Genomic DNA, 25024 nt, shown 5'->3' on the forward strand with positions numbered 1-25024 from the left:
TCACTAATTCACGCTTCACCCTTCTAATGTTTTATTGTTAAACATTTTTTCTTTAATGTTACTCATATTTGCCCATATATTAACAAAAACCTGTACAGTGGTTTTGGGTTGGCTTTAAGTGTTTTAAATTTTATTATAATTTGTTTGCCAACTTCGCCTTGCTTCATAGTAGTTGTACTATTTTATGTTTTGCAAGTCAATTTATTATGTATTTGGATTTGTAGGAAATCTGCAACACTTGGTCGGAGAAACCGAAGAGCGATGATTTTACATCCTTCTACAACTCAGTTAAAGCTGTCGCATTTAGCAATGGCAACAAGTTGCGGAGCAAAGTTCGACTTATCAATCACGTGAGTGATAATTGGTGTTTTTTCACTGATATGTTTTAACTTATGTTGTTTGTCTTCACCATACAGATTTATTCAGTATGCTTGTGTTTTAACATATAGTTAGCTATCATAATTTAGAAACCAGTTAATGTTGTTCAACACTAACCTGATACACGTAACTATATTTTAACCACATATAGCAGGAGTTCTCAAACTTGGGTAGGTGGTCTAGTTTGGTAGGGGCCTAATTGACATATTAGTGTTTCATTTAAAAAATTGAATGATTTTTTTGAAAGAAAAAATATACATTAAAACAAAAACGCAATTTTGACGTCGTCTCTATAAAAAATTATGCCGACCATAGTCCACGCGAAATTAAATATTTTTTGAGTGGTCCGCGTTGAAAAAAGTTTAAGAACCCCTGACCTAAACAATGCAGCCGGAAAATATTTTTCCATTAATTAAAAAATATTAAGCATTGTTTTTTTTAGTTTTAGTTTTTATAGCATTAGTCTAGCTTTGCTTGTGGCTTAATATCTATTTATTTGATTTTTAACATGTTTATTTAGTCGACTGTTTCTTAGTGTTGGTTTTAAAAGTCTAAATATATAGCTGTTTAGTGTTTACATTGTGATAGTTTTATGAATTTAGATAAAAATAAGTGAAAACGTTGTAGGTTTCACTTTTAATTGATTTAGATGGATGTTTTATTGGTAAATCTAGTAACATGATATATTTCTATTTACTAGCTTATTAAAGCGCAGAAATACGTCCGCGAAAATCAAAGTGTAAGCACATCGGATTTGGTATTCATTGAACGTTATAGTTTCTAGTCACTTTCCGACGTAAAAATCTGGAACTCCACTTACACCTTGATTTATGCCTGATATTAGTGTAATAACAAAGGGATGCCCCCTTGACTTGCTTGTGTCTTGTAATATACCTGGTTTATTTTGAAGTGCTAAAGGTGACCGCAAACAAAGCAGCCATGTGAAAAAATGAAAATAAGGTCCTTGTTTGACGCCTAACCAAAAATTATAGTTTCTTGGTTGTTTGGTTTCCTAGTAAATTGATCTACAAAAACTTATCACGTTCAAAATGTTGCTTTTATCACTACTTAATTTAATACCCAGGGTTTTTTGTTTGAGATTTAAAAAGCAACTAACGCCGCATGGTGCCTGTTGCATCACAATCGCATGCTCGCCAACAACAACAAATTAGAAACCTCGGTATTGTCCTTATGTTTTACCCACACTGCTGCACACAGAGAGACTCGGACGCGTTCAGCGTGTACAGCTTTGAGCTTACACCCGAAATGCGCATGATTCCCGGCCCCTACGAGGAAACCATAAAAGAGGAGGACGAGACAGATTTGGGAAGCAGAAGGGGCTCAGACCCCAGTGAAACAAATACCACGAAACCCACCAATGGGTTAACGACCCAACAAAACAACGGAGGATCGCCAAAAGTAAGGAGGAAATGGCAGTGTACAAACGGGCGTCACCCAACTGCGTTTGGGTTTTTGCATGCGTAGAAGCTCACTAAACTTTGACCACCCTTTCCAAACCCAGTTGATCAGGTGACGCCTTTTGTAAGACGCAAGTCTGTCCCGATAGTCGCAGCATCATAATATACTATACCTTGTATACTGTATATGATCCTATACATGTTCAACTTCGTGGCTAACACATGGCATGATTCATCAATTTTCATCTGCATGAGTTGCTGTTGTCTTGGTGACTAAGGTGTCTCTAATAAGAAAGACAAACTGCTCAACATTTTAAAAGCTACGCTAGAAGCAAAACTGTTTATGTTTTTCCTCGACTTGTTTAAATCACCTGCACTGCGTAGAGTTTTTGCGTTTATTAAGAATTAGATTACCTTGGCGTAGAAGCACCAACGCAATTCCAAACCGTAATATTGTTGCACAACTAGCACCAAGCATTGAATCACGTTTTACTCGGGAGATTTGAGCATATAATGACATTGACAAATAAAGTTGGCAATAATAACGTATACATCTCGCCTGCAGATCCGATCCTCATCAGCATATGTGTAAGATGTTTGAAGTAAAACGACAACGTTTTTTGGTTTTACTACAATTTTTAACCGAAGGTAATAAGAACTGGAAGTTTAGCTTTTTTATTTTACGCTTTGGTATGTCAACACACTTGATCGGTAATATATAGAACAGGGGTCGGCAACCTTTGGTATGCAGTGTGCCAGTTTATGAATAATGTCTAAATATCAACAACTCGCGTGCCAATCATTTTTATTTGTTTGGTTTTGCACTTGCGACTCCGGAGTCTGTTAAAAACAGCCCGAGGCCGACTCCGGCCAAATGTGCAATTTCATCATATAGTTAAATATATGAACCACTTGTGCATTTTGTAAGGATTAAGGTCGTGTTTGTGACCCGCGCGATAAAAAAGGTTCGCCATCCCTGCTCTACAGCCTACATTTCACCGAACTAAAATAAGAATGGCAATCTACTCGTAGGGGTCATGGAAAATATGCCACCATATACTATTCCACCTTAACAATTTATAATTTGCTGCCTTATTAGTTTCGAAATGTGGTACTGCGCATGCGCACACGTCGACGGTAGTTTTACGTGGTCTTACTCGAGTCCCAGTTCCACTGAGCAACCCTGCTGCGATAGCTGCTAATTTACGAATAACCTGACATCTAATTTACGTATCTTGGGGGACGTCATTAAACGTAATTGCATAAGTAAAATTCTATAAAAAATACCCTAACCATGCTAAAAAAACGAACTGTCGCGGACACAATAATTTGCTCGCAGTTTTGGAATACACTTCGACGCTTTTCAGCCGATATCTAGAAATGTTAACTATCGGTTTCGCTTTTATTTTGGTTTCTTAGTCGCACAAAAACTCACGTGCCTATACTTTTTAATGTAGAGTGCCCTGCTTTAACGCAGTAAATATCACGCCAATTTTAGGGCATTGTGACGTATCATGAACGGTTAGTCGTAACCGACAAGTTTAACGCCCACATAAAATAATGTTAAATACAACAGTTAAGACACTAATTTGTGACACGAACTGGAAATGTGTGCAACCATTTAGTTCGCGATAGTGATGTAGTATATATTAATGATGTGGTAGTGATGTGATGGTTGCACTTTCTTAAGGTTATGTAACGTGCGTGTTAAATCAATTACCGTGCCCTGAAATTCATATTTTTTTGGAGTTGCCGACCCCTGATATAGAACATTACCATGTGATAACTTTAAATGTAGTTGGACAGGCCACCAGACTGCTGGTAAAAATGACCCGCGCTTTATCTGCCTCGGTGCAACTGTCCTGTTGGTAAAACCCCTCACAAGCTTGCCAACAAATTATTGCCAAACAGAACCCACAAAAGATTATATGATGCTTTGAGGCCAAAATTAGTCGTTCTGTTATAATAGCCTAATTTTCAAGAGTTACGTTTTTCACCTTACCGAAGTCGGCGTAAAATGGCTATTTTTATTTTAGGTAAAATTCCCAATTGAAACAATTGACAAACCTTGGACTTATAAGTAGCAACAGCAACCATAATCCAAGGTTTCAATAAGACACATTTGGCACTGTGTTTTATGATTACATTACGTTTTTTCACGCTACTAAAGTTTTAATTCACTCCTCGCCGATGATATTTAATCAATACCTTTAAACTTTCAAAAAGCCCATTGCGACCAGTAGCAACCAAAGCGCAAAACATTTCTAAACTAAAATTTAAATATGCGAATTAAATCTATACGTGCACCGAACTGACCTACAGGTAAGACAAATACATGATAACGAAGGTTTTCATCTTTATATTAATTGGTATTGTTAATCTATTTTTTTGTTTTACAAATTCGTGATTTAAATGTCAGGCGAACTCATTTAATTAAATAATATCTTTGCAATTTTATCGCATGGGGGTGAAACATCTCCCTTTTTGCCTTTCATATCTAAACCAAAGACAATAAACCAATAACATAATGTTAACCATTACATTTTGATTTCTTTGTTTTCCTGCAATCACGCGCCTGTCAGTCATGATGCTGTGACCAATCGCTGCCTTTTTGTCCTTACTTTTTGTGATTGACATGTTATTAAGAAACTCTGCTTGCTCAATGCCAAACGTGTCCGTGCTTTTCTCTCCTACTGATCCGACAAGTTTGTGTTAACGCTCGTTTTATACAACAACAAAACAACTCCCAAGACTAGAATTAAATTCATCTGTTGGATTCTGTGTTTGCATGCGTTTGAGGTGCTAGAGTTCAATTTGAATATGGAAATTGTAGTGTTGATCAGCGACCTTGGTCAAACTTCTAACCGAAAACAAATCAGTACACACAGGCCAAGGGGTGTTCATTCCAATCAGTTAATATTAAACCACTAACTGCGAGTTGTCGTAGATTTTAAGGTTGTTCAAGGGCAGTAATACTGAATCAGCTGACGTTTCTACGTCATTGCTTGCGCCGCGTCGCCGCAGCTCCCTGGCTTATCTGGCGCAGCGGCGTTTCAGCGCCCATTCAGCCTACCTCGTCACCCCCGAGCGGGGCGAGAGTCCGACACCCCAGCTCTCCCAAGACCGGGAAAGCACCCGTTTAGCACTACGTAGTGCGAGTTTGATTAACCCATCTGATTCCTTCCTCTGTTCATGCGTAAGTTACCCATCACTGAACTTTGATCGGCAACATTTCTCTAAAGTAAAGGGTTGTCCAATGTATAGAATTTGGCCTATAAGGTAAATAATTTGGGATTTTATGTAACAAAAAGAAACAAATTAAGCAATCGAGACAACGCAGTGCATCGCCAATGCAATCGTTTTCCAAAATAACGAATATATTTTAATTTTTTGAAAAGGTGATTTCAAATGTTGTCTATACTCAATTACGTGTTTTGTCCAATATATAGCATGTTAAACTGGTATGCATCTTTTAACAGCTTGTATAGTAGATGTTTTTGCATGTTGCATGAGTTATTGGGTTTGTTTTACATTCGAAGCATCGCGTGGAGACATCTCAAGGTTTGTATTTTTGGTCTGTGTAGAAAAGTGTATTGCTTAACTAGGTATGTACGTCATGGTATACAGCGTGATATTCTCAATCATTAGTTCCATATACTTTTTTAAGACTTGTTTAAAATGTTTTTGGTCTCAGTCAGGCATGAGCAAAAGTAGGCAGACCTTAACTATTCACCGATAAAATTTAAAATTTTGGTACAATACACACAAAATACATTTTTTGTAATCATTGTGGTAAAACGCCTAACAAAATTGTCAGCCTTACTATGGTAATATAAGATGGCAACGTTCTTAAAATCTATGTAACAAAATTAACTTTTGTTTCATCAACCCCAGGACCATTCGGAAATATTGTATTTTAAGTTATTTTAATTTTAGGGGCATACCGCTTTCACAGCAATACACCAATCAAGTGTTGCATGTGTGCTACATGTCCATTATAATAACAATAAAATTGGTAATCTATCATCGCCATATTTATTTAAAAATAATAAAAACCTCAAAGCGTCGGCTAATTTACTGACCACATTAAGTAGGCTACTTGTTTGCCCGACGAAAAATATTTCATGTCCGTTTTCTTGCCTGTCTAATATCTGAGATTCTAATTACAGATGATTCAAGCTTCAAAACAAGCCAAGGCAAATGCACCTGCTAACGGCCGTCCTTCACCCACTTCAAGTGGAAACAGTGCCAAAAACTCGAAGGCTTGTATTGTTATGTAAGCGGCTTAGGCTGCCTTCTACTGTGCAATGCGATGATCCTTTTCCATCCCGCTTCGTTTGACTCACAATCGTAGTTTTAGCTATAGTGATGTCACCAAAACTTTTTCATATGTGCTTCTTCTTTAAATATGTTTTTTACATTGTTCTTCTGTTCCTTTCTGCGTGTGCAGATCAAAAGCGCCTTTCGTAAGTTTACGTCTCCAGGCAGGACGTAATGAATCGCGTTTCTTATTTATTGTTTAATTCCTCTGAAAAGTTACATAATCGTGGCTTGGTGTAAGAAGCTTCTTTAAGACTTTTTTTTAACATTTGCTAAACGGTTGAATGCAAACTTGTAACGTATATATAATATGTTAGTGTATGGCTTATGTTTTTGTTTAATTGTTACGTGGTATCATGACATAGTTTTAAGCTAGGAATCCGATATTTATTTTATTCCGATTCCCGATATTTTAGGCAAAAACTACTGGCGATTCTGTATTAAATTACGTCATTACTATGGTCAAATAAGCAAAATTGAAATATCAAATAGAAAGGTGCTAACGTAAAGTTTTCCAGGTTTTTATGCTAAAAATTGCTTTAGCGTCGGAAAAAAATTATTTTAATGTTAATTTGAAAACGCCATTTAAACCATGGATGCAACGCTCAAAGTAATTTGGTATTGGAATGGCACCTGGACCAACATATTATCGGACGAGTACCGATACTACTTCTTGGCGTGGGTATCGGCTTCGATATTACCATTTTGTACCCCTACTAATATAATGCAATAGGTCAAATAGGTATGTTTTTTTGTTTCACTCTGCACGTTAACCCCGCAAGGGTATCGCTCTCTCTCTTTGATGCCTTAAAATTTTTATCATTTGTATGTTTATAGCACAAAATCTTCTATTTTTGTACAAATCAGGCGATGTTTTTCTTTTTATTATTGTTTTTTTTTAATTATTTCTGTCAATATTCCAAATGAAAGTGCCTTTTTACTACTCGTAACTTCGCTGCGCTTATGTTTTGCATACATACATTTTCATCATATTTTAATTCAGCACTTGTATCACAATTAAAACCACCACACAAACTGTTTGAATTTTTATTTTATTTTATATCTCTAAATGAGATAAGCAGAACTGACAATATGTATTTTTAGAGCAGTTACTTTCTTAACTCGGAGTCGCTATCAAGGATCGCTCAATGTTAATTGGAAGAAGTCAGAGAAGTAAATATGCAAAGCTCGATTTATAACGTTAGTAAAGCGACATTTCTGTGAAGAGTATAAAGATCGGAAAGCGTACTATCGAAATTAAACAATTTTTTTTTTGTGTCTCAGGGTCGGTTTTGCATGCTAGCCCACTATACAAGATAAAACAAAGTTTAAATAACAACGGTATACGATGCAAAATGTTTGAAAGCTCACTAAAGACCTAATAACACTTAGGCCTCGAGGGACGCAGACCATTGGATGAGGAAAAGGAGGATTTGGAGAATTACTCAACACAACGTAGTTTGGCAGAAGCTGTCACAGTGATAACACAACCAAGCTTTTTATTTGTGAGAAAATAATACATTTTATGAACAAATTTAGTTGATCAGAGCACAGTTACTGCCGTAATCTCGTATTGAGTAGAACGAGACTAACTGATTAAACACGAGGTGTCAGACGTGAGTGCGAGTGAGACGTGAAAAAGCGACTTCACCAAACTCCTCATCATAAAGTGCACACAGGTCTCCGGAGGTAGATCGCAAAACCTCGAAATGTCATCCCTGTCATCTCCTTCTTTCTCGCATGCGTTATCCTTGACATTCAAAACATTTTCCTGTATATGTAAAAGTTGTAACCGGTCAAGTTGCAAGTCTGCAAATTGGTTATTTGTAAGGGTTCAACAATATTTGTTAGGCTGTTTTGTACGAAAAATGGATTTTAGCACGTTTTTTTCAATTTTTGATGAGTAATTGATATAATTGTGTGAAGACTAAATGCACTATTTTATTGATTTGATGTCATGTGTGCTGCATCTACTTTATTTTAAATTTTTAGGCCATTTTTCGTATAACACAGCCTAACAAATGTTGTTAAAATGAAACATTTATACAATGACTACTCACTTTTAAACTGTAAAACAGGTTTATTCATAGCTATTCAATTCCAAAGCAATGCAAAAATAGAAAAAGAGGGAGGATAAATTATTTTTTTCCAAAATTTTAGCCTAAATCTGAATTTTTAAATTGACGTAGCAAGGGTAATACTGAACAAAAAGTTCTTAGATTTGGTTTGTGTTTTTTTTTAGACGTAACCTAACAATTTCAGGGGTCTCCACTGAAATTTGACAAAAAAGTGTTTTTTTGATCAACCCTAACACATACACAGTGCCAAGAGGCAGCCAAAGCTGGGACTGACTTACTTTCTTGAAAAGGTCAATGGCGTCCTGTACCACTGTGTCAACATCAGTTCGCGACTGAAAGGACAATTCCGGGTTTCGCTCCAGTATCGTGGCAGTCACCATAAGCATTTCGACAACCAAGTGTCTTAACTCTGGCCTGTGCAATCCCACAAACATTCCCTCGACCCTCTTCCACCAGGCAACCTCATTCTTTCCTTAAAACCAAACAAACATGTTTAATTTTTTGAGCTAGGCCTCCATGAAACTTGTTACGACAATAATATACACCGCGAATCGCCAACTCATTTGCACACCGTATAGACTAAGAGTATAGAGGAACATTTTCGTAGATGTGCACATGCCATGTCCGACTAGAATGTCAGCACATTTTTACTTGCACATATAATAAAAATGATTGTCGGACAAAGAATTTTGTAATTGATACAATGCCTGGTAGCAACAATATATTCGTATGCTGTTTCGTATGGAATTTTCAACTTACCCATATCTGACAGAGTTGGTTGTTGTGGCAGGTGATGTTTGTTAATTACAAAACCATCAGGACTTCGCTCCAGTATTAGCCACACTTTAGCGTAAAAATCGTGCGGAGCCTAAACAAATGTGAAAAGGAAGCAGACTATATTAGTGTTTCATTACCGGTACGCCATGGAAGGTTGCCAGATGCGCAGCAGTTCAACGGAAATTATTTCGCACTGATTTAAAAAAATACGCCCGCAAATTTTTAAAGTTACAACACAATTATATGAAGCAGGGGCGGGCAACAGGATTTTGAGCGGCCCGCAGACAGCTTCCGGTTTTGCATGATAATGTGGCCCGCGGCAACAGTCTGCCGCAATCCCTCACTACTTACTTACTACGTTAAATAATAGTGATTCTTAGTTATTCTTTAGTTCATTGTCTTGGGTTAAATTATAGGAATCCAGCCATAAGATGGAAATAAGAACAACATTAACGTCGAAATAGCACCCAATTAGGAATAAGACCATAATAGGACTAATACCTAATCGTCGTAGTACAGTCTAAATCGGAATAAGTCATAAACCCGTCTGAATAAGACCTAAATGACCACAATTAGGCCTATAAAATATTTTAGCTAACCCAAGCCCCATCCCTCAGTACATCGCTAACCCCCCTAATAATTTTAACCCTAACCTATTTTCTAACCCACTCATTACCCATGAATAACCCTAAAGAAGGCCAGAAAATCAGGTGCCAAAATAGCGGCGCCATAACGGCGTCCTAAAAAAGTAAGGCGTCCAAAATTCGACACAAAACGGCCGATGCCATTATACCGTGTTTTAATAGTACAACATTAGCCGCTATTATGCGACAAAACATGTAGGCTATGGCAGCACAATTAATATATCGATCTAGGAATCCGGCCCGCCCAGTACTTTATTTTCCCATATCAGGCCCGCCGACTGGAGAAGTTGCCCGCCCCTGATATAAAAAGGATGGGTGTGACGCTTAGTAATATAGTAAAACCTACTTTGTTGAGTGCTCCTATGATCTGCTTTTTTTGGAACCAGGTCAGATCAGTGTGGTTGTTCACAGAGAGAACATCAAGCAGGAGTTGCTTCACCTCGCTCGGTGAAAGCTCGTGTATGTCTTGAGCTGCCGGTTGCTTCCCGTTTGCTTCTTTGTGCTTCAGAAGAAGTCTCATAGCATGAGCCAACCAACCAATGCGCACTTGCAGCATTCCTAAAAGTAAGGTGTCATATACCGCATGCTTACAACTATAAACGAAATAAAAAATGCTAATTATTAAACATGCGCATTTAAACCTACCGTCAAATAGATCAGGTTGCTTGTTGATGGCGGCTCCAACGTACAAAACAAGTTCTTGTTGCAAACATGCTTCACGTTCATCGTGAGGGGTGCATAATGTGTACAATATGTCCTTGATCATGGATGGTGGCAGAGGGTTGCTAATCACAACCTTTAAAACAGTGTTTTTTTTCTCACACGACAAAATATCATCAAACAACGGAATTCATCATTGATTTTAAAACTTCTGACAGTGCAAAAACGGTCTCATGGAAAAAACGAAAAAAGTTATTCAAATAACAATTAACACAACCTCTTCGTGTCCAAACACGCCAAGGGTGAGGTGTTTGTCCCTGACCAAGACTGAGGTGATCGAGGGCGCGAGACTGTCGACAACCTTGTGACAAATGCTGGCGCAATACCGAACCAAACTCCACAACTTTTGCTTGGCGGCCCACCTAAGGTACAACAAGATGAGAATATTTGGTAGTTCTTTTTGAAATAATCCCTTAATGCGACAAAGGCCTACATTTTTAATGAATTACGTAATGAAGACTATGCAAAATAAGTTTGAACGGATTATACGACAGGTGTTTATATTTTGTTTTGTTATGAAGGCAGTTTTTCTTAGCATGAACTTTGTTTTTCACCTGCAAAGTCGATTAAGTCTGTCATAGCACGTTCCACAGCCGGTTTCGTAGTGTAGGCCCTCGCGCTTGCTGACTTCGCACAGAAGAGTTGCTAAAGATGCACCTGAGCGAAACTCTCGCATGTGCGCAATAATGTGTTCAGTTGGAAGCGAACGAAGTTGATTGGCTTGCAGTATTTCCTATGGGACAAAAAAAATAACCGGGCCGATGTTTGAGGTTTGTATTTATGATCCAACCATTTAGTTTGTTAAAATAGAGAAGGAAAAGGAACCGCAAGCGAGCCGGCATCGAACGATACGCATCATGCCGGGGGTAAAATCACTTTTAACCAGCGTTAGAAGAAGGCAGTATACGCCTTACTTCGTATGTGCATAGCGCGCTTCAGTTGGTAGAATTTCGGGGCAAAGCGTCGCCAAACACAACGACGGCAACTGCACCGCTGTGATAATAGCGCTTGCTTTTCCCTGGAGCTCCCCAGTCCTCCTGTTTCCTCTTTGGAAATCCTCCCTTTTGGAAGCACTTTTCAAAAACGCAAAACCGCTTGACCTATACCCGCAAACCTTTTTAAATTCAGATTTTAAATTCGATATAGTTACTCGTGAACGATTGTTAGTAGCTAGGGAAAGTTGTATTCTTAGTTTGCGTTGAAGGCTGTTTACTTTTTTGTTAATTTGATAGATTTGCTTCAAATATTAAGCCAGTCGATTAAATTGCCCCTTCGACGCGTGAGTCGTATATGTTGTTAAAATAAATATTACATATTTTTCTTCCAGATAAAAAACGTTAAAACTTATTAATTTTATAACTAAAAAACGCCGGTACCTCGTCAACGTCATCTTCGAGCTTTGTAAGGTTGGAGCAAGAGCTCGTGCTCCTTTTCAAGTGCTCAACATCAGCATCTGATTCCCTTTCCTTGCCAACAAACGGCTTACAAATGTCAGCGTGCGAGCCGTTTCCACCTTCATGCCTGCACATAAAACTTCGTGATAAAACAAAACGTTGGCATCGTATATTTTTAGGGTGAACTATGCAGTAAGACTTATTTACCTTTACTTAATATTTTAAACAATTGCAAGACGTCCTACAAGTAAAACTGGTGCTATATACAGATAAAAATTGTGTTCAAATTAAACATTTATAGGTCATTCTAATACAGGTTAAGCAAAAAAATTAATTAAAAAGATTCACCTTGATATGTTTTATTTAGGAATATTTTCCTATGAAACAGTCCGAAAATAAAAAGTTTATTAAAAGATAGGTCTTTTTTATCATACTTTACAAATTCTAGATGCTCGACCACAGACGATGCGATGAAAGATTGAACTCTACCCAAGCACACCTTGATACCTTGCCACTCGCCCTGCTTTAAAGAACTCAGCACCTACATACAACATACAATTAGTACCCTACTTAGGCATGCAATAAATGTAAGGTACTGTTCTTTGTTTTTCTTTATTTAAATATAAGCTTAAAGTGCGCTCCTATCCTTTATTTATCTATACTATATTTTAGTTTTGGTTTTAAAAGGTTATAACGACTTACTCTATAATCCTAATCTCTTATAATAAATGGCAAAGTTTGTTCGCTGGGCGATTGTAGATAACATGTTCGGCCGGTTGGTCGCTGGCACGTGATCACAAACGAGGCAGACAGAGCAACGTCATCGTCGCCGAAAGAAAGGCGTAGCGACGCCCCACTGTGCGCTCGAGTTAGGGAGTGAATCGTCGTCCAACAAAAGAAGCGGCGAAGTGCGCTTGCTTCTACACGGACGCGCAGGCGACATATCATAAAACTCTTAACGTACCCGCGCAAAACTTTTTTTAAGCGCAATTACCAGCGTGGACATAAAATTAAATTGAGTTGTTGCCTTAATAAAAATAAATTTTAATGTTTCCAATTTAAGACTTTTATGGTTAGGAACTTCTTGAAGTATGTTACCACGCAAAATTTAGACTAGAGTTCGCAAACTATCGCATTTAATGCGGCGGTTTTAATAGTAACCACTTTTCAGTTTCAAACAAGATTTTACTTACGTTGGACGCAGTATGGTACCGGGATTGCGTATTTGCTTGAATATCACTCAATGCGAACAAAGGCTGCTACAACTTAAGGTTTTACGTTTGTGAGTGCTTCCCTATCGATATATGTCACCAGTTTTCGTTTAGTAAAATATGTTTGACGTGCTTAGATGGGTATTTAGTGGTTCCAATTCAAACCCACACAGTATTGGAATTTGGCTATACATATTACTGTTGTAACAAAATGTAAAATTTATGAAAATTTTAGTTTACGAAGACGAACAATTATAAGTTTCACAGTCACGCAGATAAATGCGATAATTTGTAACACGCCATCCGATTGAATGCCGCTTCCATATAGGCTAAAAGGTGCGACTCCAATTGTGGGAAAGCATTTCGTTAACCCATTCAAGGGACAATCAGCGCAACATAGTCAAGGAACAAACAACACATATGCTGTAACAATTTAGGCTACATGTTTCCGATGACCAGCGAAATGCAAAAAACACATCATCCCATGATTTAAAATGTCTACGTGTAGCGCCACGCAGTGCAACGTTTAGCGATAAGTAAAAAAATATGGTTTAGATTTGTTGGTGATTCCCGATCGATATGCATATAACGAAATTCGGTGACGTTGTTACCGGTTGGGTTAGCGCCTATTTACTAAAGCATCCCGAGAATAATGTGGCGCAGGAAATACCTATTTGTTAGGGCCCAACATCGGCTTTGCTAAATTTTAATGGTGTTGCCACTCATAAGGTTTTATTTTAAGTGTGTATTTCGACAACATGCTAAATTGCCAGAAGTAATTTTTAATTATCGGTTATAAAGCGAGATAAGCACACTAACACGTTATGTGTCAACATAATACGTAAGGGTGATTAACAGAGAACAACCCAATGGCCATTTGGCACCGGAATTACATATTTGTTTTAAATATAACGCCAATCGATTAATGGCACACAACACAAGCCGTTTCCATATAAGATTTTACTGGTTTGTGGGAAAATATTTTTCATTTCACACTCAATCAGCGGCTAAACGCATAGGGACGACCAGCTGCAAGTACCTGTGCTGTATTACTATTATAAGCTATCCGATCATTGTAAAAAACTAAAAAATCACAAAGCATAAAATGTATTTTACCGATAGTGTGGAATTTTGTTTAACCTATACTCGAGAATGATTTGGCCGGGGGAATACGCATTTTTTATGAACACAGCACATTTGTCAGTATGTAGGGCCTAATATTGTTGCTGCTACACAAGGGTCGCATCCTACTTTAATTTCGAGAAAGTATTTTGACCCATCCTACACGAAAAACGGAACATTAGATTAGGTCACATGTTAAATTACACATTCATTTACACTAATACGGAAGTGGTACATCATAATATGCGATGGTGATCAACAATCAACAGCTTGATTGCTCCATACATTTGTAACCACGCAAAATTGGGGCATTGCAGACTGCAGTATAATGCACGTAATATATCGGGCTTATTACAAAAGACTGTATTATATTGTTACAAGTAAATACCCTATTTAACCAAGGCAACGTCGGGTATTATTTCTAGTATAAAATAAGTAGACCCGGTATAGTTTAAAGTTAATCCAAGCATAATGCATAAGTTGGAAGCACTGTAGTTTTGTGAAATTTAGTAATTGTATAGTAATTCATTTACCCCTAACATTGGCTTAAGTCGGTCGTCTTCCGTAATGTCTTCTCTGAGTAGGAAGATGAATAGAGGTCTCATAGGCATCCGCCAGTAGCTACTGACAAACTGGAGGGAGTGTTGTAGCTCGTCGATAAGTGTTTGTGTATCAAAAGCCATGTAGAAGTCCCCAATATCAAACATAAGTGGGTAACACACAACTGTGCGACCGTGGATTCTGCGTACAGCAATGTCTCGTGTAGTTCATCAACATAAATAACAATTTTGATATTTATGGTTGGCGAGTTTCCCTCGTTATATAGGGGGCATGACTCTAATGATTGTTTTTCGGCCGCGTCTGTAATTTCATAGGCACGGCTTTAAGTATGTCTAGGCAAATTTCGAAGATATAAAATGCCTGTCGGCACTTTTCATTATTAGGGAAATCAGAGAACTAAAATTTAAAATAGCAAAAATATGTTTGTGTGCCTACTGTCTGTTGACTTTAATACAACCGGGTCTCCCAAAACTAGCTATTACATGCAAAAAATAATAATCTGACATCATATTGAAATCCATCGTTTAGTAGTTTGTATTCTTTGTCTTGTGGACTAGTTTCCCTGCTGCTCGTCACTACCTTCAAAGTTTGGAAGTGAGTGTGGATAAAAAGGAAATTTAATTTTATAATTATTCAGCCTCTTCTATGGACCTCAAGGGCCACGGTGAAGTATCGTAAATGTCCACGAAATTTTTTTGAAAGTAATTATTTGCTGTTAATTAATTTTGTTTTACTTTTAGTAACCTATTTGATCGATGAGTATCCTCATATTTGCTTGGTCAATATATCAAGTAGCAGTTGGGACAGTTTTGCTTTGCGCATTTTGCTATATCTCTGTAAATATTCCCTATACTGGTATTTTTCCAAGTCCACATAGTTATCTTAGTATGAATAGTGGTTCGCGGACGAAAACGTGATGAAAATGAAAAGAACAGCTTTAAAGCAATATACCATTGTTATTGTGGAGAGTCTTGTTACGCAATAATAAGACGTAAAAGGTCTGCATGCTTGAACGGGTGCGTCAGGTTTTCGTAATTACTGAACGCGTGTGTTTTGATTTAAAAAAATAATAGTTCAAATTCTGGTTCAAAATAAATCTCCGCACCAAAACTTTCTTAAAATTGCAAACAATTAAAAAAAGGTTTGTACTTGGCTTTGACGCAATAACTGTATTGCAAATCAAACTATGCTAACCTGTAAACTTTGCAAGTTCCAAGGGCACCGATGGGCCGCTTTGGTCGACCGGATAACTCTAATTTCTTATTTGCGCCTAGATGCAGGTAGACGTTAACGAGTTCCTGTGACGGCCATATCTGTATGGGCTCCACTTGTTCCGGTGTCTGGGTTTCAAAGCCGTACGTCGCAAGGATGCGCTGTAGATGTTTGCTCTCAGCTACGAGGGAAACCTGCGGTAATATCACAAGAAATACATTTAAGAAAAGAAAATGACAATGTTTTTGTTGTTGTTTTTTTTAATTAGGATTTTGCGACAATTTTTGTCCGTTATTGCTTTTTGGGGAAAATGCACAATAAAAGAAATGTTAAATTAAGCATTTGTTCCTACTCTACTACAGAAAACTGCCATTTTGAAAACAATTACTTTGCGTAAATTGACTAGAAAATGCGCATCAAGCACGCACCTGGATAATTGTGTCGCTGATAACCCCGCTAAAAGTGGAGTACCGCATGCTGACCTTGTGACGCTCCTCAATCGGCAAATAACGCTTAATCGGGTCAAGATCTGACCAAGTTATCAACATGTCCTGCAGCAACCTTGTAACGCGTAAGCAAACGTGATGAAATTCATGGACACGATAAGAACACTAAACATTTTTAAAGCAAAATTTACAAAACTCGGAACACAGAGATCGCAATTACGCAAAAAAACAATTCAAGAACAACACAGTGATGCTAACATATTGTCAAAAAAAACTTTGGGTAGTAATTGGTTGTGCAATATAGAAAATAGAGTCTAGTTAAGTTTTGTGTATTATTGCTTTGACGAAATAAAATTAAAACGTAAAATTTGACAAATTTGTTAGAAGGCAATGCTGAGGAACTACCAACTCAAAATACCATGAATCTGGATCAAACTTTGTATCGAACAATGGCTTCTTTGAGTTGTTTCTGACGCCCTATATGTAACAAACCTTGAAATAAGCAAGGTCGCTTGGCCCCATAGAAAAACAGGAGGCTCATCAAACATTCCAAAACTACAGAGTCGCTTGCTAGACCCGGGATTTTGTCGTTCATTAGCTATAAGATCACTCGGTACGTAGAAAAAGCGAGGCAAGAGTTCCGCCCCGTCCTTTTCCACTAACAAGGGTCTGAGTTTTTCAAGGTATTTGTCGACCTTTACATATCATATAGTGTTATCATTAAAGATCATACTAACTATATACGCATATTTAAAAAAGTAATGTATTATAGTATTCATTTTTTGATAAAAACTATATGAAAATCAAAAGCACGACAAACGTACAAATTATCCACCTGTGTTTGGTTTTTGTTGATAATGCCGTCAATAATGAGCTGCACAAAAAAGATGGGCCACTCGCACTCAATGTTTTGGAAATATTTTATTTCGGCAGGTTGGTAGTGCTTTCGGTGCTGGTCTTCAACGCATGTCATATATCCATCACCCTATAAGCATCATGGTGTATGAATAAACAAATAAATAAATGCAGTAAATTCGTGATGACAAATGGAATTTGTACGTCCTTTTTAATAAATGCGGTTGTTTTTTTAATTTTGTACTATAACACATTTTATCTTAAACCTAAAATGGAACACAAATATTTTGGTAAAGTTGACTCTTAGGTCCCACTCAAAAATATAGCAATTATCAAACGAGAGATTGCTGGCTTCGATGTATTTTGGCAACATCCAACAATGCGCTTAAATTTCCCAAATACAAACGTTATAGATTAAATCAAACGATTTCTCACAACCAAAACTCACAGTAGATTACCGTGGGCTTTAATGAGCCTCAAATTTTAAGCAAACTTTATACTCTAGAGCAGTGCTTCTGAACCTATGGGCCGCGACCAAAAATTGGGTCGCTGTTTGATTTGGTTGGGTCGCCGACCGCAGTAGTCACATGTTTATACTAGGGTTCCTCTCCGGGAATGTTTCGACGGGAAATTCCCGGGATTTCCCGCGAATTAACAATCCCGAATCCTCGGATTTTCCCGGGTATTCGGCAACACAGCAAAACTTTAAAAAAATTGTCGTTTTTGACAAATATAAAGAACAAATGGGGCGCTCCTTCACTTCTGCACATAGGAAGTTATGCAAAAAACGGTCTACAAATACCGCATACCATAATGCACATTATTTGGGTTGGGGTGCGCATAAGCGTTTGAATGAGGGTGGGTCAGGTGGTATTATGAATAATAAATATAATAAGACTTCACCCACCCTCACCCAAACGATAACCCGCACCCTAACCCAAATAATGGTCGTTATGGTATGCGGTTTTTTTTTTGTTTTTTTGCATAAATTTCTACGTGCAAAAGTGAAGGAGCGCGGAAAATAGTACAAACCATGTTAACGTCATTGCCTGTTGCATTATTTGCGCTTACCAGCGAAAAAAATTAATTAAATTTATTCTACCAATAAAATGCGCCTTGCATGCGCTTTTTTTAAATTAAACAAATAAGGGTCCTGTGGCGACTCTATGCACGCATTCTCCCTCCAGCATAGTTGCTGGCGTGTAACAGCCCGTGGGTGACCTAATTAATGTCACACTCGAGTTAGCACACTGCAGTTGACGAAGCGTACAATTGCCTTTTTCTTGCGTACGTTTTCATCGTGGTTACGCGGTACATGTTTCACCACTTCTTTGAGCGCCTCATACAAGAATCATCGCTACAGTCCTGAATTTAATACGAAAAGGTCTTGTAAGATTGCAGAAGCAATACTACAAAACGTAAATGAGCTTACTTTATCCCGTTTCCCGGGAGTGAGAAAATCCGGGAAAAAGAGGAACCCTAGTAATTGAGATTGTTTCTGAGCAAAATCTCTCAATTAAGGAAGCAATACAATTAATGTCTAATAATAATTCGAAATTCTTTATGATAATGCCTATTGTTTGTTCTCTTAAAAGAAAAAACAATTGGGTCGTCAAAACTCGCTGTCACACTTACGCTTGCTATTTGCGTCGCCGCGAAAAAAGGTTGAGAAGCACTGCTCTAGAGTCTAGATCATGTGTCGGCAACCTACGGCCCACGGGCGATGTAATTCATCCAGCTGCCTCCTCTTTGACAAATTAAACACGATTCTATTTCACAAACTTTTTGACTATTTTAACTACGTAATTGCGAAAAAATATTGCTTTCGCGCGAATGTTTATTATACGTCCGATTTGTTTACGTTTTGATTCTGCATTTTCAATTAGATCAGTGATTCTTTACCGTTGCTGGTGGAAGGCTACCAAGTGCGTCGAGCAAAAAGGGAAAACACATTAAAAAATATTGGACATACATTTTTTAACATTTTTTTTAATTTCTGGAATGTAATAAAAACTGGCAAAAAATTAAGAGAAATACCGGTATACCAAAAAAATCTCGCTCGCAAGGTACGCCTTGACTTAAAACGGCTAACAAACACTGACACTTTAAATGTTATCGCGTTCCCCCGAAGTAGTTAGACTAACACATTACTGCCTCTGTAAATGTAATTAAACACGTTTATAAGTGCAAAAAATATCCGAGCCAGCCTGATTCACAGTTGTTCTAACATTTCAATAACATAATTCTTAGATATCATTTTGTGCGGCCCGCTAAGACCTTTCTGAGTTAGGCTTTGGCCCGCGACTAGAAAAAGGTTGCCGACCCCTGCTCTAGATCATGAATTTCGTCTACTGTTATGTGCGCAGTACGTTGTACAGTGTACACCGTTGTAAGTATGCAACGATATTACCGACACTCCCATGTTTTTATTGTTTAAATCAAAACTATGGGTATATTTTTGTATAAACATTGTAAAACTACGAACCTCCACTACTTCGGCTGGCCTTTTCAGCCTATCGCCGTTATTTAATCCTGGTCTGTCTTTCCATTAAAAAAAATTATAAAATAACAGAAAAAAGAGCAGACAAGTACATCGCGCGATTCTCCGAAACGAGCACAATATATACCGTTACATACTAAGTAAAATTTATCGTATTGCAATTAACTTTGTCGTTAAGGTAGAGTCACACTATTGGATAATAATGCACATACCTGGGATGTTCAAAGTAGAATCCCAAGGTATTCTAGAATAATAGGTTTCGAATCTAGAATAACGAATCCAGAATAGAGAATCCTAGTATATTTTTATTCAATTATTTAACCTCTATTTTGTTTGGGAAAGAGATTAAACTTAAATACCCTACAGGGCCCACAATCACAGCAATAAATCGCCCAAACAATTTTCTAACATGTGTACATTATAATAAAAAAATCTCCCATATGTTTAACATTCTTAACAACTGTCATTTGAAGCAGTTGTCTAAACTGTAATATGTCAACAGTCCAGGTTGTTACCAAAACTTATATTTTTGCCAATAGTGAGTACAATGCAACAATGCACACAGAAATCTTAGCAATTCGGTCCTGTTTTTTCAAGCATTGTTGAGTCTTAGGGCTTATTTTTTTACTAACGTGATTTGTTATGCAGACAAATAATGTACTGCAAAGAATACAAAGTTACTATGGACTTAACGAATTCTTGACAATTACACTGCGCATAACTGCATAACCTCGCTGAATATTGGCCTAAAGTTGACCTTAAGTAACCCTAAAGCGCATTTTGTGGACGGCCAGCACGTTTTACAACGTAATGTTACTTTTGCAACTTAACGCATTTAGGGAAATTGCGAATTCCACACCAGACATTACACGTTGATCGCTCGCCCAATAACGCTTGATTGACACTTAATTGTTAGACGAACGTAATAGAGAGACGCGGTAATTGCTCGCCCGAAAAAACGCTGACACTGCACTAACAGGTTACGTTTAAAGCAAGCACTATAAATTGGTCGCCGCAGCGACAGGCCAACTTACCACACGCGTTTGTGCAATTAGGCGCAACAATCCGCGGTAAAGCATTACATTATATCGGTTCCAATTACCCGAAATAAACGGCAGAATTGAATTCGATATTGTACTTTGAACATCCCTACACATACCATAAATCGTTTCATCCCATACTGCCCTTCAAGTTTTCCAACCACTTGCGCAACTGTGGCGTTTCTCAAATCTTCGCTATCAACGGCAAAGAAGGGAAACGAAACCGTTGTAAGTAATGCGGCGTCTGTTTAATACATTTCAGTAGTTTAGCGATGCGGAGGGCTGTAGTTCCAAACGCTACAGTAGTTAAAAGTTACATTGGCGGTCAAACAAATAACAAAACGTTGAAACGCCTTATCCACCACCTATAGCATATTAAAATGACTAAAACATATTTGGCAGGCTTAATAACAATAAAATTGATCCTGTTTGCATGCAAATGCATGTAGCAATGAATAACCTAAATAGTAATATATTATTTGATCCAAGCCAATTTTTAGTCGTTAATCTAACACAGTGCTCTTCAACCATTTTTGGTTTGGTTAACGCTTAAAGTTATTGTAACGAACTCGGTAAACTGAGGTATAAAGCGGTATGAAAAATCATTATGCATATCAACATCATTATGTAAATTCAAGCGAGCAGAGCTGCTGAAGTTTTACACACCGTCAGTGAGAGTTCGATTATGGCTGCAGCTGCTTGCAAGTACTATTGCATGTCATAAAATAGCATTCAATGTCAAATATTAAATGTTCATTAAAAGTTTGTGATGCACCCTTGTATACTTTTTTGAACTTCTGCACCCCATGCATATTTTGGTGTACCGTGCAAACCGGTTAAAAGAGCACTGCCCTAACACACTGTTTTTGCATATCAACATTGCACCACAAACTTTTTATAGGAAAATATTTGAGTCTTTCACAATTACGCCTGCAAACAAAGCAACAATACCAACCAACCACTGTTTTTAGAGTTGGATTCTCGGGGAAGGAGTGAGTCCATTACCGTCCGATTGCGGTTGTGTGCATCAATGTCCACCCACAACACCGACCATGGTGCACCCTTTTGCTTCCCAAACAAGTTAAAGCCATTGGCAGATTCCAAGGCAGCCTTGGCAGCTCCTACCGAACTTGCATGCAGTTCACAACTACCATTATTGTACTTGCTACCGCGTTCCCACATACCAAAGTCAGGGACCCTGGAAAGAAAGAGAATGAATGTCATTTATTTATAATCGGTTTAAAATTTATAACAGAGAACAACATAAATATTTACACAGTATGAACCTGTATGATCTTTCCAGGTAGTAAATTAAGTTCTGAACAAATGACACTTCATCGGTGTTGAATATAATCTGCAGTCCAGAAGCTGACATCTGGACAACATAAAGAACAAAAAGGGCCACCACATCAAGTTGCAAATGATGATAATCATCTCGGATTGCATCTCCAGAAGAATGGTCGAATATGCAGTGCAGTGCTGTTTCAACTTTTTGAGTTAGTTTGAAGTTTTCTACCTAGCAGATTAAACCAAAAATTAATTTTTCCATTCACTGAATACAATCCTTAACTACAAGGCAATGGAAATTGAATGAAGGATTAGCATTGCAGTGGCGCAGCCAGGCGAAAATTTTGGGGGGGCCAAAAAGTTGGAATTTTTTGTTTAGCTTTTATCATTGTATTAATTGCCGTAACGAACACAATTAACAATGCGAGCAAACCGTTTCGAGCAGCAACTGACTGAGTGTTAACGTAATACACAAAAACCACTCAAAGAGCAAAAACTGAATGAAATAGTAAAACTACATTATTGTATAGCAAACATTATATTAACTACATCGTTTGTGACGTAACAATGCATGACAATTTAAGGTGTGGCATCTACTTTTGTGGTACTGCTCATAAATGCTACAAAACAAATGATTCAGAGTAAAATATTTATAAATTTTGGGGGGGCCATGGCCCCAAACATTCACAGCAAACTTTTGAAATTTTTTGGTCAATGATGACATTTGTTGTTTTGCTGAGTTACAAACAAGCACACTCCTTGACTTAAAAGTCATATTATTGACACACTTTGACAGATTAGGCAAGAGGTTGAAACTAAGTAGGCTTGTAAAGTTTAGGTAATTGGTACAACACCTTGTCCATTTGACGCATGAAGCAAAATAAGATTCCTCTCATACACTTGACAGCAACATGCTCTAATTCATATGTTCTTCCATTATCATCATCAATTCTTGAATCAAACCAACAAATTTCATGTGTTTAAAATAAAGAATACAAGGTATGTAATATAGCATAACAAATATTCCATACATATTAATCCTTAGTATTTTAAGTCACATAATATAAAATAATGGTATGATTCAATATCAAACCATTTTTTTTACTTTTTCCAAACATAAGTTAACAAAATAGGTAAAGTAATACAAGTAATGAAAGCTGTCACATTTTTTCAGTACCAAAGGCACGGCTGTGGAGTCGAATAAAAATAACCGGAGTTTGACTCCAGTAAAAAGTCTGACTCTCGAGTCAGTAGTCCAAATCCGGCCAAATGTCCCAAATTGTTTTGTTGAGTCCCAAGTCCAGCTCCAGCTCTAAGAGTCTGTTTTAATCCCATTTACGTAACAAAATAAGGTGGATACTTATCAATCCAACTGTAGTGGTGTCATATAAATTCATCCACCCACAATACATGGTTGAAAAATACTCCACCAACCTTATTCTATTCTACCTTTCCAAAAAACATGTTGCGCCCCTTATCTTTTCAAAAAATTCAGTACTGGACATGCGCACATCTGATTACCTGAGTCTTGAGTCCGACTCAAGCAAAACAAACCGATTCCATATTGAGTGCTGAGTCGGACTTCGCAGCCTAACGAAAGCTGATAAGACTATACACATAATCTAACTTACCTTCTATATGCCATTGCCAGTGCCCATACTGCAGCACTGCAGTACATACTATCTCGTATATGAGCTTCATTACTGCAAGAGAACAAACCAGTGGATGAACTCTGATAAGGCAAAAACAACCTGAAATAAAAAAAGTGTCATGACATTTTAATATACACTATAGGCAATATATTTATTGGTTATTAAACAAGTATACATATATACTAAAAATAGATTTAAATCAATTTCTTTAAAGGGTAAATTATTTTATTTAAATATATTACCTTTTAACCATGTGGTAATGGTGGTCAAGTTTTTGTTTTGTTGTTATGTACTGTTCAATCTCGGATTGACTAACGAATTGATCCATTGTTTGCAATCTAACGCAAATTAAACTTGGATGAAGTGCAATTTGCAAGACCGATTACATTCCAGACGGTAACGTACACCATTAACACTGACGCTACTGTTCTCTAGGGTTCATCAATCATGGTATGGCGTCAAAGGTTATTCAACAAAAATGCATTAACATATTATTAAACAGAATATATGTCAGACGAACCTTGAGCTTCACAGGTGTCAAACTCAGGTCTTACGAGGGGCCGCGGGCTGCATGAGATATATTTTTGGCAAACAGCAAATTTTGTATAATCAATTATATTTTACGTATCAACAATATGCTCAAATATTTACAGTTGTGAATATGATGCATACGTTTTAGCAAATACAAAGTACAGTGGCACGGGTGCGGGGTGCCCAGATTACATTAAATAATTTGTGGCCGTCAATATGAGTAACAATAATTTTGGCGCTCGTCTAGAATCCTACCACAACGAACATTATTTTGGTTAGGGTGCCGGTTAGCGTTTGGGTTTGGGTGAGTCCAGTAATAGTGTTAAACAATATTACTTGACCTACCCACACCCAAACACTAACCGACACCCTAACCCACATATTATGCATTGCTTAATAATCATTTCAACGTTGTGGTAGGATTCTAGACCAGCGCCATAATTTTTCACCCGATACGTTAGAAATTAGTGCATTTCTAAGCAAATAGGTCTACGACGATTAGTGCATCCAAAGGACCAAAAAGTCCGACTTTTAGACTTTGAGGTCTCGGACAATGTACTAATTTGACTTAACAATGTGCTTCAAAAGATTAAGTTTAATAATACTTGACCTACCTAAACCCAAACGCTATAACCAGCACCCTAACCCAAATAATGTGAATTGAATTAATAATTACATAAACGCTTTAGGCTCCAAAACCTAAATTTGTGACGTAACAATCCTATGGTACCATAGACGAGAAACTATCTTATGCCCACCCGAGTTTGGGCTTTTTCACCAGCATTCAAATAATTATTACATTAACGCACATTAGTTGGGTTAGGGTTAGCGTTTGGGTTAGGGTGTGTCAAGTGTTATAATGCCATCTCACACTTTTT

The 25024-nt window shown here is 37.5% G+C and overlaps 2 protein-coding genes across 7 annotated transcripts in view; one reads left to right on the forward strand and one right to left on the reverse strand.

Moving 5' to 3' along the window:
* Nucleotides 1-7138, forward strand: part of LOC146160429 (kinesin-like protein KIF28) — a 28574-nt gene extending 21436 nt beyond the window's left edge. For 4 of the 5 annotated variants that reach the window (XM_083385740.1, XM_083385741.1, XM_083385739.1 and 1 more), the window contains exons 25-27: nt 225-350; nt 1597-1797; nt 5966-7138. In XM_083385740.1, coding sequence (XP_083241866.1) covers nt 225-350; nt 1597-1797; nt 5966-6076 — 438 coding nt within the window. In that variant the 3' untranslated portion in view covers nt 6077-7138. The remainder of the gene's footprint in view (nt 1-224; nt 351-1596; nt 1798-5965) is intronic. The other variant, XM_083385742.1, reaches the window with a different exon arrangement.
* Nucleotides 7139-7199: 61 nt separating this feature from the next.
* Nucleotides 7200-25005, reverse strand: LOC146160430 (phosphorylase b kinase regulatory subunit beta-like). Of its 2 annotated transcripts, none has more exons than XM_083383765.1 (20): nt 23858-25005; nt 23595-23714; nt 22818-22914; nt 21963-22192; nt 21636-21874; nt 20796-20920; nt 17117-17266; nt 16774-16976; nt 16264-16396; nt 15818-16029; nt 14596-14803; nt 12164-12270; nt 11712-11856; nt 10890-11068; nt 10553-10697; nt 10261-10411; nt 9962-10173; nt 8954-9062; nt 8473-8666; nt 7200-7866 (listed from the first exon to the last, which is right to left on the reverse strand). In XM_083383765.1, exons 1-20 carry the CDS (start codon nt 23941-23943, stop codon nt 7705-7707), a joined length of 3207 nt encoding a protein of 1068 aa, XP_083239891.1. In that variant the 5' UTR covers nt 23944-25005; the 3' UTR covers nt 7200-7704. The 2 variants fall into 2 exon arrangements, with proteins under 2 accessions (XP_083239891.1, XP_083239890.1); XM_083383764.1 differs by having other exon boundaries at nt 7200-7887.
* Between the last annotated feature and the right edge of the window lie 19 nt (nt 25006-25024).

The sequence above is a fragment of the Ascidiella aspersa genome, chromosome 3, assembly GCF_963924565.1.
Source record: "Ascidiella aspersa chromosome 3, kaAscAspe10.2, whole genome shotgun sequence".
Lineage (NCBI taxonomy): Eukaryota > Metazoa > Chordata > Ascidiacea > Phlebobranchia > Ascidiidae > Ascidiella > Ascidiella aspersa.